The following is an 18599-nucleotide window of genomic DNA, read 5'->3' as shown; positions in this document are numbered from 1 at the left end:
TTATTACTGAAGCCCTGCAGGTAGAGGAGGTGCCCCTGCAGGTAGAGGAGGTGCCCCTGCAGGTAGAGGAGGTGCCCCTGTAGGTAGAGGAGGTGCTTTCATCCCAAATGGCACCTGTTACCTACTTTTTGTGCGCCTCATTTGACCAAGGCCCGTAGTGAATTGTGTAGTGCCATTTAGGACGAAGCTGAGATTGGGCTGTACCCTACCCTTCCAAACATGAACTATCTGTCCTTGCGTGTTTTGATGAGATGTCTTGGGTGCCTCAGCTCCACTGCCAGAGAACTAATTCATGGTGAGGAGTGAAATGATGGATGTTTCTTGTCTCATACGTTAACTTTTGAAGTGTCTCTAATCTTTCCCTTTTGTCTTTTAATGGACATTTTTCCTGAATAAGTGAATCCTCTCTTCTTTGTAGCGGCGTGTGGGGCCTGTCTCTGGCCTGTCTCTGACAGCTGTAGAGGATACATTACCCCTCGCTAATAAAGTGAGCGAGAGAGAGAGCACACACAAATATGCACACGTACCTTCTAGAAGTGGCCCCTGCCATGATAAATTCTAGTATGGGAGGGAGAGAAGTATCCCCTCTTCCGGGACCGATGCCTCAGCAGGTTCAGGAATGTCTCATCCCTCCCAGACATGACATCCTAGATATAACTCTATCTAACCCACTCCCACTCCCAGACATGACATTCTAGATATAACTCTATCTAACCCACTCCCACTCCCAGACATGACATCCTAGATATAACTATCTAACCCATTCCCACTCCCAGACATGACATTCTAGATATAACTCTATCTAACCCACTCCCACTCCCAGACATGACATTCTAGATATAACTCTATCTAACCCACTCCCACTCCCAGACATGACATCCTAGATATAACTCTATCTAACCCACTCCCACTCCCAGACATGACATCCTAGATATAACTCTATCTAACCCACTCCCACTCCCAGACATGACATTCTAGATATAACTCTATCTAACCCACTCCCACTCCCAGACATGACACTAGATATAACTCTATCTAACCCACTCCCACTCCCAGACATGACATTCTAGATATAACTCTATCTAACCCACTCCCACTCCCAGACATGACATCCTAGATATAACTCTATCTAACCCACTCCCACTCCCAGACATGACATTCTAGATATAACTCTATCTAACCCACTCCCACTCCCAGACATGACATTCTAGATATAACTCTATCTAACCCACTCCCAGACATGACATTCTAGATATAACTCTATCTAACCCACTCCCAGACATGACATCCTAGATATAACTCTATCTAACCCACTCCCACTCCCAGACATGACATTCTAGATATAACTCTATCTAACCCACTCCCAGACATGACATCCTAGATATAACTCTATCTAACCCACTCCCAGACATGACATCCTAGATATAACTCTATCTAACCCACTCCCACTCCCAGACATGACATCCTAGATATAACTATCTAACCCATTCCCACTCCCAGACATGACATTCTAGATATAACTCTATCTAACCCACTCCCAGACATGACATCCTAGATATAACTCTATCTAACCCACTCCCAGACATGACATTCTAGATATAACTCTATCTAAAGCCCACTCCCACTCCCAGACATGACATCCTAGATATAACTCTATCTAACCCACTCCCAGACATGACATTCTAGATATAACTCTATCTAAAGCCCACTCCCACTCCCAGACATGACATTCTAGATATAACTCTATCTAACCCACTCCCACTCCCAGACATGACATTCTAGATATAACTCTATCTAACCCACTCCCACTCCCAGACATGACATTCTAGATATAACTCTATCTAACCCACTCCCACTCCCAGACATGACATTCTAGATATAACTCTATCTAACCCACTCCCACTCCCAGACATGACATCCTAGATATAACTATCTAACCCACTCCCACTCCCAGACATGACATTCTAGATATAACTCTATCCAACCCACTCCCAGACATGACATCCTAGATATAACTCTATCAAACCCACTCCCACTCCCAGACATGACATTCTAGATATAACTCTATCTAACCCACTCCCACTCCCAGACATGACATCCTAGATATAACTCTATCTAACCCACTCCCAGACATGACATTCTAGATATAACTCTAACTAACTCACTCCCACTCCCAGACATGACATTCTAGATATAACTCTATCTAACCCACTCCCAGTCCAACTTTATGATGTTAAAGATATAGACCCAGATGATGTAACATTAGAGAGATATAGACCCAGATGATGTAACATTAGAGAGATATAGACCCAGATGATGTAACATTATAGAGATATAGCCCTAGATGATATTATTATAGAGATATAGACCCAGATGATGTAACATTAGAGAGATATAGACCCAGATGATGTAACAGTATAGAGATATAGACCCAGATGATGTAACATTATAGAGATATAGACCTAGATGATGTAACATTAGAGAGATATAGACCCAGATGATGTAACATTAGAGAGATATAGACCCAGATGATGTAACAGTATAGAGATATACATTTACATTACATTACATTTAAGTCATTTAGCAGACGCTCTTATCCAGAGCGACTTACAAATTGGTGCATTCACCTTATGACATCCAGTGGAACAGCCACTTTACAATAGTGCATCTAAATCTTTTAAGGGGGGGGGGGGGGGGTGAGAAGGATTACTTTATCCTATCCTAGGTATTCCTTAAAGAGGTGGGGTTTCAGGTGTCTCCGGAAGGTGGTGATTGACTCCGCTGTCCTGGCGTCGTGAGGGAGTTTGTTCCACCATTGGGGGGCCAGAGCAGCGAACAGTTTTGACTGGGCTGAGCGGGAACTGTACTTCCTCAGTGGTAGGGAGGCGAGCAGGCCAGAGGTGGATGAACGCAGTGCCCTTGTTTGGGTGTAGGGCCTGATCAGAGCCTGGAGGTACTGAGGTGCCGTTCCCCTCACAGCTCCGTAGGCAAGCACCATGGTCTTGTAGCGGATGCGAGCTTCAACTGGAAGCCAGTGAAGAGAGCGGAGGAGCGGGGTGACGTGAGAGAACTTGGGAAGGTTGAACACCAGACGGGCTGCGGCGTTCTGGATGAGTTGTAGGGGTTTAATGGCACAGGCAGGGAGCCCAGCCAACAGCGAGTTGCAGTAATCCAGACGGGAGATGACAAGTGCCTGGATTAGGACCTGCGCCGCTTCCTGTGTGAGGCAGGGTCGTACTCTGCGGATGTTGTAGAGCATGAACCTACAGGAACGGGTCACCGCCTTGATGTTAGTTGAGAACGACAGGGTGTTGTCCAGGATCACGCCAAGGTTCTTAGCGCTCTGGGAGGAGGACACAATGGAGTTGTCAACCGTGATGGCGAGATCATGGAACGGGCAGTCCTTCCCCGGGAGGAAGAGCAGCTCCGTCAATATATATATATATAATAGATATAGACCTAGATGATGTAACATTATAGAGATATAGACCCAGATGATGTAACAGTATAGAGATATAGACCCAGATGATGTAACATTAGAGAGATATAGACCTAGATGATGTTATTATAGAGATATAGACCCAGATGATGTTATTATAGTGATATAGACCCAGATGATGTTATTATAGAGATATAGACCTAGATGATGTTATTATAGAGATATAGACCCAGATGATGTTATTATAGAGATATAGACCCAGATGATGTAACATTAGAGAGATATAGACCCAGATGATGTAACATTAGAGAGATATAGACCTAGATGATGTAACATTAGAGAGATATAGACCCAGATGATGTAACATTAGAGAGATATAGACCTAGATGATGTTATTATAGAGATATAGACCCAGATGATGTTATTATAGAGATATAGACCCAGATGATGTAACATTAGAGAGATATAGACCCAGATGATGTTATTATAGTGATATAGACCCAGATGATGTAACATTATAGAGATATAGACCCAGATGATCTTATTATAGAGATATAGACCCAGATGATGTTATTATAGAGATATAGACCCAGATGATGTAACATTAGAGAGATATAGACCCAGATGATCTTATTATAGAGATATAGACCTAGATGATGTTATTATAGAGATATAGACCCAGATGATGTTATTATAGAGATATAGACCCAGATGATGTAACATTAGAGAGATATAGACCTAGATGATGTTATTATAGAGATATAGACCCAGATGATGTAACATTAGAGAGATATAGACCTAGATGATGTTATTATAGAGATATAGACCCAGATGATGTAACATTAGAGAGATATAGACCTAGATGATGTTATTATAGAGATATAGACCTAGATGATGTTATTATAGTGATATAGACCCAGATGATGTAACATTATAGAGATATAGACCCAGATGATGTAACATTAGAGAGATATAGACCTAGATGATGTTATTATAGAGATATAGACCCAGATGATGTTATTATAGTGATATAGACCCAGATGATGTAACATTATAGAGATATAGACCCAGATGATGTAACATTAGAGAGATATAGACCTAGATGATGTTATTATAGAGATATAGACCCAGATGATGTAACATTAGAGAGATATAGACCTAGATGATGTTATTATAGTGATATAGACCCAGATGATGTAACATTATAGAGATATAGACCCAGATGATGTGACTTTAGAGAGATATAGACCTAGATGATGTTATTAGAGAGATATAGACCCAGATGATGTAACAGTATAGAGATATAGACCCAGATGATTTTATTAGAGAGATATTGGTACCTTAGATATTGGTTTCCATAGAATGGTTCCAGACTTTTCTCCTGAATTCAAAATGCAACTCATCTGGTGAAGTTATTTCCCCTCTAACTTACTCTGCTGCAGGATATTACATCATACTTTCCAGTTCCTTTGGGGAAAACCCCTCCAGCAATATTTAGATATTAAATAGCTTTGGAATATTTCAACATTTGGTTGACTAATATAGGCCTACGGGTTTTATTTTTTCAGATATAAACATAACATCAGTGTGACAGGGTAGCCTAGTGGTTAGAGCGTTGGACCAGTAACCGAAAGGTTGCCGGTTCGAATCCCCGAGCTGACAAGGTACAAATCTGTCGTTCTGCCCCTGAAGAAGGCAGGTAACCCACTGTTCCCCGGTAGGGCCGTCATTGTAAATAAGAATTTGTTCTTTACTGACTTGCCTAGTTAAATAAAGGTTAAATAAAGGTTAAATAAAGGTTAAATAAAGGTTAAATAAAACATAAATACTCATAGTGAATAACTAAACTATCGTCTAGAAGACAACAGGGACACAGAGAAAGTTGTTTTCTGGTTGTGAAACGTGCTATTAAGGGAAAAGGAAGCAGACACAATCACAAGGGAATTATAATTTCTCTGTTATAACGTTGTACGGTCCACGCTGTGGCTGAACCTAGTGGTGATTAGGATTTGTAGAGCTGGGTAGCGTTTCAGTGCGAGTGAGAGAAACAGGGAGGGAACGGGATAGCGGAAGAATGAGAGAGGGAACGGGATAGCGGAAGAATGAGAGAGGGAACGGGATAGAGGAAGAAGGAGAGAGGGAACGGGATAGAGGAAGAAGGAGAGAGGGAACGGGATAGAGGAAGAAGGAGAGAGGGAACGGGATAGAGGAAGAACGAGGGAGGGAACGGGATAGAGGAAGAACGATAGAGGGAACGGGATAGCGGAAGAACGAGAGAGGGAACGGGATAGAGGAAGAGCGAGAGAGGGAACGGGATAGCGGAAGAACGAGAGAGGGAACGGGATAGCGGAAGAACGAGAGAGGGAACGGGATAGAGGAAGAAGGAGAGAGGGAACGGGATAGAGGAAGAACGAGGGAGGGAACGGGATAGAGGAAGAACGAGAGAGGGAACGGGATAGAGGAAGAACGAGAGAGGGAACGGGATAGCGGAAGAACGAGAGAGGGAACGGGATAGCGGAAGAACGAGAGAGGGAACGGGATAGAGGAAGAACGAGGGAGGGAACGGGATAGCGGAAGAACGAGAGAGGGAACGGGATAGCGGAAGAACGAGAGAGGGAACGGGATAGAGGAATAACGAGAGAGGGAACGGGATAGAGGAAGAACGAGAGAGGGAACGGGATAGCGGAAGAACGAGAGAGGGAACGGGATAGAGGAATAACGAGAGAGGGAACGGGATAGAGGAATAACGAGAGAGGGAACGGGATAGAGGAAGAACGAGAGAGGGAACGGGATAGCGGAAGAACGAGAGAGGGAACTGGATAGAGGAAGCCACAGGGATACCTAGTGTCCCAAATGGCACCCCATTCCCTACATAGTGCACTACTTTTGACCAGAACCCTATGTTCTCTGGTCGAAAGTAGTGCACTAGGGATCCATTGAAACGCAGTCTGGTAAAGGGGATGGACCTGCTCTTTTTGTCGTTGCTGATAGTTGCCCAGACTTGGCCAGAAACGTGGTTCTCTGTATCGTGTTGCTCTTTCTCTACCCCCATTATTCCTTTCTTTTGTCCTGAATGTTGTGCTCCGTCTCAGTCACTGTTTCACCTCCAGCGACTGTAATTCAGCCAGTGTCAAAGGTTGTGCTGCTATTAAAGGAGCGTGACTGCCACCTAGTGTTAGTTTGAAACATTACACCTCCTTGGTCACACTGACTCCTTCTCTTTCTTTCTTTGTTTCCGTGATTCCAGAGTGTGTGCAGGCTTTTGTCCAGACAGAACTAATCAACTGTGATCATCAAGGCCCCCCCCCCCCCTGATTAGCCCATTGGAACCAGATGTGTTAAGGCTGGGCTGAAACTAAAGCCTGCACACAACACCCTCTTTTACTAAGTCTAAAATTGTTGTTATCTCCTCACAGTCATCGTCTGGAGGTGCGATCCCAGGTTGCTCAGGCCTTCCTGTCTAAGTTCCAGCTGTCCTCTGAAGAGATGGACACACTACGAGGGGCAAGAGACGCGCCCGTCACGGAGGGCTTCTTCAAGGCTCTGAGCAGAGTGAAGAACATCCATGAAGACGTCAGGATTCTCCTGAGGACCAACCAGCAGACTGCAGGGTGAGACAAACTGTATTTACAGTGCCTTCAGAAAGTATTCAGACCCCTTGACTTTTTCCACATTTTATTACGTTACAGCACAATTATAAAATTGATTCAATTGTTGTTTTTTTATACCTCAGTCTACGCACACCATCCCATAATGACAAAGCAAAAACAGGTTTTTAGAAATGTTTGATCATTTGATAACTGAAATATCATATTTACGTAAGTATTCAGACTCTTTACTCAGTACTTTGTTGAAGCACCTTTAGCAGCGATTACAACATCGAGTCTTCTTGGGTATGACGCTACAAGCTTGGCACACCTGTATTTGGGGAGTTTCTCCCATTCTTCTCTGCTGATCCTCTCAAGCTCTGTCAGGTTGGATGGGGAGCGTCGCTGCACAGCTATTTTCAGGTCTCTCCAGAGATGTTCGATCGGGTTCAAGTCCGGGCTCTGGCTGGGCTACTCAAGGACATTCAGAGACTTGTCCCAAAGCCACTCCTGCGTTGTCTTGGTTGTGTGCTTAGGGTCGTTGTCCTGTTGGAAGGTGAACCTTCCCCCCCAGTCTGAGGTTCTGTGCGCTCTGGAACAGGTTTTCATCAAGGATCTCTCTGTACTTGCTCCGTTCATCTTTGCATCTCTGCCTCCTGACTAGTCTCCCTGTCCCTGTCGCTGAATAACATCCCCACAGCATGATGCTACCACCATGCTTCACCGTAGGGATGGTGGCAGGTTTCCTCCAGACGTGACGCTTGGCATTCAGGTCAAAGAGTTCAATATTGGTTTCATCAGACCAGAGAATCTTGTTTCTCATGGTCTGAGAGTCTTTAGGTGCCTTTTGGCAAACTCCAAGTGGTGTGTCATGTGCCTTTAACTGAGGAGTGGCTTCTGTCTGGCCACTCTACCTTGAAGGCCTGATTTGGTGGAGTGCTGCAGAGATGGTTGTCCTTCTGGAAGGTTCTCCCATCTCCACAGAGGAACACTGGAGCTCTGTCAGTGACCATCAGGTTCTTGGTCACCTCCCTGACCAAGGTCCTTCTCACCCGATTGCTCAGTTTGACCAGGCGGCCAGTTCTAGGAAGAGTCTTGGTGGTTCCAAACTTCTTCCATTTAAGAATGATGGAGGCCACTGTGTTCTTGGGGACCTTCAATGCTGAAAAACTTTTTGGTACCCTTCCCCAGTACTGTGCCTTGACACAATCCTGTCTCGGAGCTCTACGGACAATTCCTTCGACCTCACGGCTTGGTTTTTGCTCTGACATGCGCTGTCAACGGTGTGTGCCTTTCCGAATCGTGTCCAATCAATTGAATTTACCACAGGTGAACTCCAATCAAGTTGTAGAACATCTCAAGGATGATCAATGGAAACAGGATGCACCTGAGCTCAATTTTGAGTCTCATAACAAAGGGTCTGAATACTTATGTAAAGAAGGTATTTCTGTTTTTTACTTTGAATAAATTAGCAAAAATGTCGAAACCAATTTTTGCGTTGTCATTTTGGGTATTGTGTGTAGATTGCTGAGGATTTTTTTTATTTATTTAATCCATTTTAGAATAAATCTGTAACGTAACAAAATGTGGAAAAAGTCAAGGGGTCTGAATAGTTTCCCGAATGCGCACCGTGTGTGAAACTCAATGGTACTATGCCTTTTGTTATTCCAGTTGTTAAATGTGTCTCCCATCCAGGCTGGACATCATGGAGCAGATGGCTGTGTTACAGGAGACGTCCTACGAACAGCTCTACCGCTGGACACAGAGTGAGCATTCATCCTTTTATTCATACACCGACTGGGTACATGGACTGAATTCTAACCAAATGCTAACGTGTTGACTTAGCATCGATGTCAACGGGAGACTAACGTGTTCACTTAGTCTCCCGTTGACATCGATGCTAACGTGTTCACTTAGTCTCCCGTTGACATCGATGCTAACGTGTTGACTTAGTCTCCCGTTGACATCGATGCTAACATGTTCACTTAGTCTCCCGTTGACATCGATGCTAACGTGTTGACTTAGTCTCCCGTTGACATCGATGCTAACGTGTTGACTTAGTCTCCGGTTGACATCGATGCTAACGTGTTCAGTTAGTCTCCCGTTGACATCGATGCTAACGTGTTCACTTAGTCTCCCATTGACATCGATGCTAACGTGTTGACTTAGTCTCCCATTGACATTGATGCTAACGTGTTGTCTTAGTCTCCCGTTGACATCGATGCTAACGTATTGACTTAGTCTCCCGTTGACATCGATGCTAACGTGTTGACTTAGTCTCCCGTTGACATCGATGCTAACGTGTTGTCTTAGTCTCCCGTTGACATCGATGCTAACGTGTTGACTTAGTCTCCCGTTGACATCGATGCTAACGTGTTGACTTAGTCTCCCATTGACATCGATGCTAACGTGTTGACTTAGTCTCCCGTTGACATCGATGCTAACGTGTTGACTTAGTCTCCCATTGACATCGATGCTAACGTGTTGACTTAGTCTCCCGTTGACATCGATGCTAACGTGTTCACTTAGTCTCCCGTTGACATCGATGCTAACGTGTTCACTTAGTCTCCCGTTGACATCGATGCTAACATGTTGACTTAGTCTCCCGTTGACATCGATGCTAACATGTTGACTTAGTCTCCCGTTGACATCGATGCTAACATGTTGACTTAGTCTCCCGTCTGTCTCTCTGTCTGTCTCTTTCTCTCTCTCTCTCTCTCTGTCTGTCTGTCTGTCTGTCTGTCTGTCTGTCTGTCTGTCTGTCTGTCTGTCTGTCTGTCTGTCTGTCTGTCTGTCTGTCTGTCTCTCTCTCTCTCTCTCTCTCTCTCTCTCTCTCTCTCTCTCTCTCTCTCTCTCTCTCTCTCTCTCTCTCTCTCTCTCTCTCTCTCTCTCTCTCTCTCTCTCTCTCTCTCTCTCTCCGTATCTGTCTCTCTCTCTAGATGAGTGCCGTGGTCTGACCCAGGAGTCCTGTGACATCAGTCCAGTGCTTAGTCAGGCTATGGAGGCCTTGCAGGACCGCCCTGTTCTCTACAAGTAAGCACCACACGCACCTTTTTTATATATATATATTATATATATTATATTATATATATATATATGAATATATATATGAAATATATGAAATCATTAATGCACTTGATAAAAAGCAACATTGTGCTGCTCTGTTTGTATATTTATCAAAGGCCTTTGATTCAGTTGACCATGAATTGTTGCTATCCTAGACTCAGTAACATTGGCCTCAGTGAAGGGACAGTAAATTGGTTTAGGAACTAATCTTTCTGACAGAACACAATGTGTTATATACTGACAATCACAAGTCTAGCTGTCTAGAGATGAATAGAGGTGTCCCCCAGGGTTCCGTTATAGCTCCAGTGTTGTTCTCAATGTGTATTAATGATCTGGGAAACGGGATGCAACCAGCAAAGTTACATCTATATGCAGATGATCCAGTCATATATTCATGTGCTCCTTCTCTGGTTCAGGCTGTTGATGAGCTCCACACTGCTTTTCAGTCACTGCAGGCCTCCCTTTATGGTCTCAAACTGGTCTTGAATGTAGAAACAACTAAATGCATGACCTTTACCAGAGCTAGAACTCTGCCAGTGAACGTTAGCATTGTCACATCGGGTGGCTTATCCATTGGAAAAGTGTCATCCTACAAATACCCAGGTATTTGGTTGGATGACAAGTTGTCCTTTAAAGTTCATGTGGATAATCTTGTGACAAAACTTCAATTGAAATTGTGTTTTTATTTTCGTAATAAGGCTTCCTGCTTATGGCTAGAAAGAAGCTTGTTCAGGCTACTTTTCTCTCTGTAATTGATTATGGTGACTTGTTGAATATACATACATCCTCCTCTGTCTTACAGAGACTGGACTCTGTTTATCATGCAGCCTCCTCTGTCTTACAGAGACTGGACTCTGTTTATCATGCAGCCTCCTCCGTCTTACAGAGACTGGACTCTGTTTATCATGCAGCCTCCTCTGTCTAACAGAGACTGGACTCTGTTTATCATGCAGCCTCCTCTGTCTTACAGAGACTGGACTCTGTTTATCATGCAGCCTCCTCCGTCTTACAGAGACTGGACTCTGTTTATCATGCAGCCTCCTCTGTCTAACAGAGACTGGACTCTGTTTATCATGCAGCCTCCTCTGTCTTACAGAGACTGGACTCTGTTTATCATGCAGCCTCCTCCGTCTTACAGAGACTGGACTCTGTTTATCATGCAGCCTCCTCTGTCTTACAGAGACTGGACTCTGTTTATCATACAGCCTCCTCCGTCTTACAGAGACTGGACTCTGTTTATCATGCAGCCTCCTCCGTCTTACAGAGACTGGACTCTGTTTATCATGCAGCCTCCTCCGTCTTACAGAGACTGGACTCTGTTTATCATGCAGCCTCCTCTGTCTTACAGAGACTGGACTCTGTTTATCATGCAGCCTCCTCTGTCTTACAGAGACTGGACTCTGTTTATCATGCAGCCTCCTCTGTTTTACAGAGACTCTGTTTATCATGCAGCCTCCTCTGTCTTACAGAGACTGGACTCTGTTTATCATGCAGCCTCCTCTGTCTAACAGAGACTGGACTCTATTTATCATGCAGCCTCCTCTGTCTTACAGAGACTGGACTCTGTTTATCATGCAGCCTCCTCTGTCTTACAGAGACTGGACTCTGTTTATCATGCAGCCTCCTCTGTCTTATAGAGACTCTGTTTATCATGTAGCCTCCTCTGTCTTACAGAGACTGGACTCTGTTTATCATGCAGCCTCCTCTGTCTTACAGAGACTGGACTCTGTTTATCATGCAGCCTCCTCCGTCTTACAGAGACTGGACTCTGTTTATCATACAGCCTCCTCTGTAAGACAGAGACTGGACTCTGTTTATCATGCAGCCTCCTCTGTCTCACAGAGACTGGACTCTGTTTATCATGCAGCCTCCTCCGTCTTACAGAGACTGGACTCTGTTTATCATACAGCCTCCTCTGTAAGACAGAGACTGGACTCTGTTTATCATGCAGCCTCCTCTGTCTTACAGAGACTGGACTCTGTTTATCATGCAGCCTCCTCTGTCTTACAGAGACTGGACTCTGTTTATCATACAGCCTCCTCTGTCTTACAGAGACTGGACTCTGTTTATCATGCAGCCTCCTCTGTCTTACAGAGACTGGACTCTGTTTATCATACAGCCTCCTCTGTCTTACAGAGACTGGACTCTGTTTATCATGCAGCCTCCTCTGTCTTACAGAGACTGGACTCTGGTTATCATGCAGCCTCCTCTGTCTTACAGAGACTGGACTCTGTTTATCATACAGCCTCCTCTGTCTTACAGAGACTGGACTCTGTTTATCATGCAGCCTCCTCTGTCTTACAGAGACTGGACTCTGTTTATCATGCAGCCTCCTCTGTCTTACAGAGACTGGACTCTGTTTATCATGCAGCCTCCTCTGTCTTACAGAGACTGGACTCTGGTTATCATGCAGCCTCCTCTGTCTTACAGAGACTGGACTCTGTTTATCATACAGCCTCCTCTGTCTTACAGAGACTGGACTCTGTTTATCATGCAGCCTCCTCTGTCTTACAGAGACTGGACTCTGTTTATCATGCAGCCTCCTCTGTCTTACAGAGACTGGACTCTGTTTATCATGCAGCCTCCTCTGTCTTACAGAGACTCTGTTTATCATGCAGCCTCCTCTGTCTTACAGAGACTGGACTCTGGTTATCATGCAGCCTCCTCTGTCTTACAGAGACTGGACTCTGTTTATCATGCAGCCTCCTCTGTCTTACAGAGACTCTGTTTATCATGCAGCCTCCTCTGTCTTACAGAGACTGGACTCTGTTTATCATGCATCCTTGTGCTTTGTTACAAATGCCAAGTCACTCCCCCACCATTGCACCTTGTACCAAACGGAAGGTTTATATGCGCAGAAATGTACATTTGTACGTGTTCATCTACAAAGCCCTTTTGGGTAAACTCCCTCTTCACCTCTGTAGTCTGGTCTCCTTCACCACCAGCAGGTAAACTCCCTCTTTACCTCTGTAGTCTGGTCTCCTTCACCACCAGCAGGTAAACTCCCTCTTTACCTCTGTAGTCTGGTCTCCTTCACCACCAGCAGGTAAACTCCCTCTTTACCTCTGTAGTCTGGTCTCCTTCACCACCAGCAGGTAAACTCCCTCTTTACCTCTGTAGTCTGGTCTCCTTCACCACCAGCAGGTAAACTCCCTCCTACAATCTATGCTTCATCTAGATATGTTAGTGCCCCTGAATGAATGTGAAGTATTGATGGGAGACTCTGTTACAGAGGAGTGTAGATGCTTTATGCTGGATCATGTTGTATTGTTCTATGTTTTAATTCTGTAATGTATTGATTGTTGCTGCCTTCTTGGCCAGGTCTCCCTTGAAAAAGAGACTCTGGATCTCAATGGGGCTTTTCCTGGTTAAATAAAAAATTAAATATATACTTTATTTGTAGATTTTCAAATTTGAGAACATAAAGACCTTAACAACAATACGACATCCCCAGGCCTATATACCCTCCCTCCCTCCCTCCCTCCCTCCCTCCCTCCCTCCCTCCCTCCCTCCCTCCCTCCCTCCCTCCCTCCCTCCCTCCCTCCCTCCCTCCCTCCCTCCCTCCCTCCCTCCCTCCCTCCCCAAGTTGCCGAAATGCCACGTTAAGTCCACTTATATCAGTGCATTCGTAACAACCTAACTAACCATTACTAAACTTCTATTTGATCAAATAAGCCACACGTAGAAAATAAGAAATTACATTTTTTGTTGACCAAATTAGACACTCATTGACTTCCATCCCAAAATGCGTTACCTCGTGGTCTTATTTTCTTCTTTTTGGTGGGGGGGGTAAAACCTCTCTTCTCCTCTTCTCACCATCACCACCAGCTTATTGACGACCACTGAAGATCCAGTTCTCTGTCAGGTCCACATGGGGGCACACTTTTCCCATAATGGTCCTGTATGTATGCTGTTCAGCTTCTCAGAGTAAACCAGAGATAATCATTACAACAGAGAGGTTAGTCTGACTGTTAACAGTAAACCAGAGATAGTCATTACAACAGAGAGGTTAGTCTGACTGTTAACAGTAAACCAGAGATAGTCATTACAACAGAGAGGTTAGTCTGCCTGTTAACAGTAAACCAGAGATAGTCATTACAGCAGAGAGGTTAGTCTGACTGTTAACAGTAAACCAGAGATAGTCATTACAACAAAGAGGTTAGTCTGACTGTTAACAGTAAACCAGAGATAATCATTACAACAGAGAGGTTAGTCTGACTGTTAGCAGTAAACCAGAGATAATCATTACAACAGAGAAGGGTTAGTCTGACTGTTAACAGTAAACCAGAGATAGTCATTACAACAGAGAGGTTAGTCTGACTGTTAACAGTAAACCAGAGATAGTCATTACAGCAGAGAGAGGTTAGTCTGACTGTTAACAGTAAACCAGAGATAGTCATTACAACAGAGAGGTTAGTCTGACTGTTAACAGTAAACCAGAGATAGTCATTACAGCAGAGAGGTTAGTCTGACTGTTAACAGTAAACCAGAGATAACATTACAACAGAGAGAGGTTAGACTGACTGTTAACAGTAAACCAGGGGTTCCTGACTCATGTTAGCCTCCTGGTCCAACCGTAGACATGCATATATCCTTTGTTTATATACATTGTTATAACATGTTTTCTTACTGACGGTCACGCCTCCCTTCCTCTCCTTATCCTCTGTCCTTCCTGCCTTCACTCCCTCACTCCCTTCTGTTTATCCCTGTATCCTCTGTCCTCCCTTTTTGTCCCTCCTTCCCTCTCTCTGGCTCTCCCACGTTCCTCAGCCAAGGCCAGGGGATGTGGGGGTGGTTGACTGGTGTTCCTGTTATACACCCCCTCCTGTCCCCCTCCCTGACTGGCAGCAACAATGTTTAGCTACTGTTTAGTCTGACAGGGTTGTCTTCCCCCCTAACAAGCCATAACATTAACACACCTCTTCTTAGATAGACAGACACATGGACAGTGTTGTCTGTCGGTCTACCTTGACCTCCAGCTCCAAAACACACGCACACACGCACACACACACACACACACGCACACGCACACACACACACACTGTCTTGTGGTCTTCTCACAGGTGTGTTGTGTTTTGTCTGTCTCTCATCCCTATTCCCCTGGTTGGCACATAGCAACACAGAGCAGCGGTACTATAGTAACACTAATATATAACACTACTATAGTAACACTAATATATAACAGTAATATATAACACTACTATAGTAACAGTAATATATAACACTACTATAGTAACAGTAATATATAACACTACTATAGTAACAGTAATATATAACACTACTATAGTAACAGTAATATATAACACTACTATAGTAACAGTAATATATAACACTACTATAGTAACAGTAATATATAACACTACTATAGTAACACTACTATAGTAACAGTAATATATAACACTGCTATAGTAACACTACTATAGTAACACTACTATAGTAACAGTCGTATAGCAACAGTAATATATAACAGTAATATATGTCATATAGCAGCAGTCATATATAACAGTAATATATAACAGCAATATATACCAGTAATATATACCAGTAATATATAACAGTAATGTATAACACTACTATAGTAACAGTAATATATAACAGTAATATATAACAGTAATATATAACAGTAATATATAACACTACTATAGTAACAGTAATATATAACAGTAATATATAACAGTAATATATAACAGTAATATATAACACTACTATAGTAACAGTAATATATAACACTACTATAGTAACAGTCGTATAGCAACACTACTATAGTAACACTACTATAGTAACACTACTATAGTAACAGTAATATATAACAGTAATATATAACACTACTATAGTAACAGTAATATATAACACTACTATAGTAACAGTAATATATAACACTACTATAGTAACACTAATATATAACACTACTATAGTAACAGTAATATATAACACTACTATAGTAACACTACTATAGTAACAGTAATATATAACACTACTATAGTAACACTACTATAGTAACAGTAATATATAACAGTAATATATAACACTACTATAGTAACAGTAATATATAACACTACTATAGTAACAGTAATATATAACACTGCTATAGTAACAGTAATATATAACACTACTATAGTAACACTACTATAGTAACACTACTATAGTAACAGTCGTATAGCAACAGTAATATATAACAGTAATATAGCAGCAGTAATATATAACAGTAATATATAACAGTAATATAGCAACAGTAATATAGCAACAGTAATATATAACAGTAATATATAACAGTAATATATGTCATATAGCAGCAGTCATATATAACAGTAATATATAACAGCAATATATACCAGTAATATATAACAGTAATATATAACAGTAATATATGTCATATAGCAGCAGTCATATATAACAGTAATATATAACAGCAATATATACCAGTAATATATACCAGTAATATATAACAGTAATATATAACAGTAATGTAGATCCTATTTGGTATGTCAAATTTGATGTTTCTTTTGATTGCATAGAAGGCCCTTCTTGCCTTGTCTCTCAGATCGTTCACAGCTTTGTGGAAGTTACCTGTGGCGCTGATGTTTAGCCCGAGGTATATATCATTTTTTGTGTGCTGTAGGGCAACGGTGTCTAGATTTAATTTGTATTTGTTGTCCTGGCAACTGGACCTTTTTTGGAACACCATTATTTTGGTCTTACTGAGATTTGCTGTCAGGGCCCAGGTCTGACAGAACCTGTGCAGAAGATCTAGGTGCTGCTGTAGGCCCTCCTTGGTTGGGGACAGAAGCACCAGATCATCAGCAAACAGGAGACATTTGACATCAGATTCTAGTAGGGTGAGGCCGGGTGCTGCAGACTGCTCTAGTGCCCTCGCCAATTCGTTGATATATATGTTGAAGAGGGTGGGGCTGCATCCCTGTCTCACCACACGGCCCTGTGGGAAGAAATGTGTGTTTTTTGCCTATTTTAACTGCACACTTGTTTGTTTGTGTACATGGATTTTATAATGTCGTATGTTTTCCCCCCATCAACACTTTCCATTCATTTGTATAGCAGACCCTCATGCCAAATTGAGTCAAAAGCTTTTTTGAAGTCAACAAAGCATGAGAAGACTTTGCCTTTGTTTTGGTTTGATTGTTTGTCAATTAGGGTGTGTAGGGTGAATACGTGGTCTGTCGTACGGTAATTTGGTAAAATCCCAATTTGACATTTGCTCAGTACATTGTTTTCACTGAGGAAATGTACGAGTCTGCTGTTAATGATAATGCAGAGGATTTTCCCAAGGTTGCTGTTGACACATATCCCACTGTAGTTATTGGGGTCAAATTTGTCTCCACTTTGTGGATTGGGGTGATCCGTCCTTGGTTCCAAATATTGGGGAAGATGCCAGAGATGCCATTTTCTTCAGTTTTCAGGCATATGAGGGAGGGAATGCTGTCACCTGCAGGTGTTTGTCCCGTGTGTCTCTCTCTGTCTCTCTCTCTCTGTTTCTACCTCTCTCTCAATTCAATTCAATTCAATTCAATTGACTTTATTGACATGGCAAGTTATTATTACTTACATTGTCAAAGTATACATATCGAAAAATTTAAATAAAATATATATGTATATATATACACAAAATATATATATATATTTATCTCTCTCTCTATATATATCTCTCTCTCTCTCTCTGTTTCTACCTCTGTCTCTGTTTCTACCTCTGTCTCTCTCTCTGTTTCTACCTCTGTCTCGTTGTTTCTACCTCTGTCTCTGTCTCTCTCTCTCTGTTTCTACCTCTGTCTCTGTCTCTCTCTCTCTGTTTCTACCTCTGTCTCTGTCTCTCTCTCTCTGTTTCTACCTCTGTCTCTGTCTCTCTGTTTCTACCTCTGTCTCTGTCTCTCTGTTTCTACCTCTGTCTCTGTTTCTACCTCTGTCTCTGTCTCTCTGTTTCTACCTCTGTCTCTCTCTCTCTGTTTCTACCTCTGTCTCTGTCTCTCTCTCTCTGTTTCTACCTCTGTCTCTGTCTCTCTCTCTCTGTTTCTACCTCTGTCTCTGTCTCTCTGTTTCTACCTCTGTCTCTGTCTCTCTGTTTCTACCTCTGTCTCTCTGTTTCTACCTCTGTCTCTCTCTCTGTTTCTACCTCTGTCTCTTTGTTTCTACCTCTGTCTCTGTCTCTCTCTCTCTGTTTCTACCTCTGTCTCTGTCTCTCTCTCTCTGTTTCTACCTCTGTCTCTCTCTCTCTGTTTCTACCTCTGTCTCTCTTTCTCTGTTTCTACCCCTGTCTCTCTGTTTCTACCCCTGTCTCTCTGTTTCTACCTCTGTCAAATTCAAATTCAAGCTGCTTTATTGGCATGAAAAACATTGTGTCAATATTGCCGAAGCAACAATGTATACAATATACATTGTAATAAAAAAATAAAAAAAATAAACTATAACTAACTTATAACTAAATAACGGTCATCTTCACCATTACATCGGTACTACAACTACTATCATCATTACCACCACTACCACCACCACCATCA

General features: G+C 42.7%; 1 protein-coding gene across 4 annotated transcripts in view; it reads left to right on the top strand.

Annotated features, from left to right (window-relative positions):
- cog6 (component of oligomeric golgi complex 6) overlaps positions 1-18599 on the top strand; it is a 99708-nt gene that overhangs the window by 33186 nt on the left and 47923 nt on the right. For all 4 annotated transcript variants that reach the window (XR_011669708.1, XM_071358129.1, XM_071358128.1 and 1 more), the window contains 3 exons: positions 6856-7050; positions 8722-8792; positions 9966-10059. Coding sequence is in view for 3 of the 4 variants with exons in the window: in XM_071358129.1 (XP_071214230.1) it covers positions 6856-7050; positions 8722-8792; positions 9966-10059 (360 nt within the window). In the remaining variant the exon portion in view is untranslated. The remainder of the gene's footprint in view (positions 1-6855; positions 7051-8721; positions 8793-9965; positions 10060-18599) is intronic.

The sequence above is a fragment of the Salvelinus alpinus genome, chromosome 21 (genome assembly GCF_045679555.1).
Source record: "Salvelinus alpinus chromosome 21, SLU_Salpinus.1, whole genome shotgun sequence".
Classification (NCBI taxonomy): domain Eukaryota; kingdom Metazoa; phylum Chordata; class Actinopteri; order Salmoniformes; family Salmonidae; genus Salvelinus; species Salvelinus alpinus.
The sequence above is the reverse complement of the archived record's forward strand: the minus strand, read 5'-3'. Positions and strand labels throughout refer to the sequence as shown.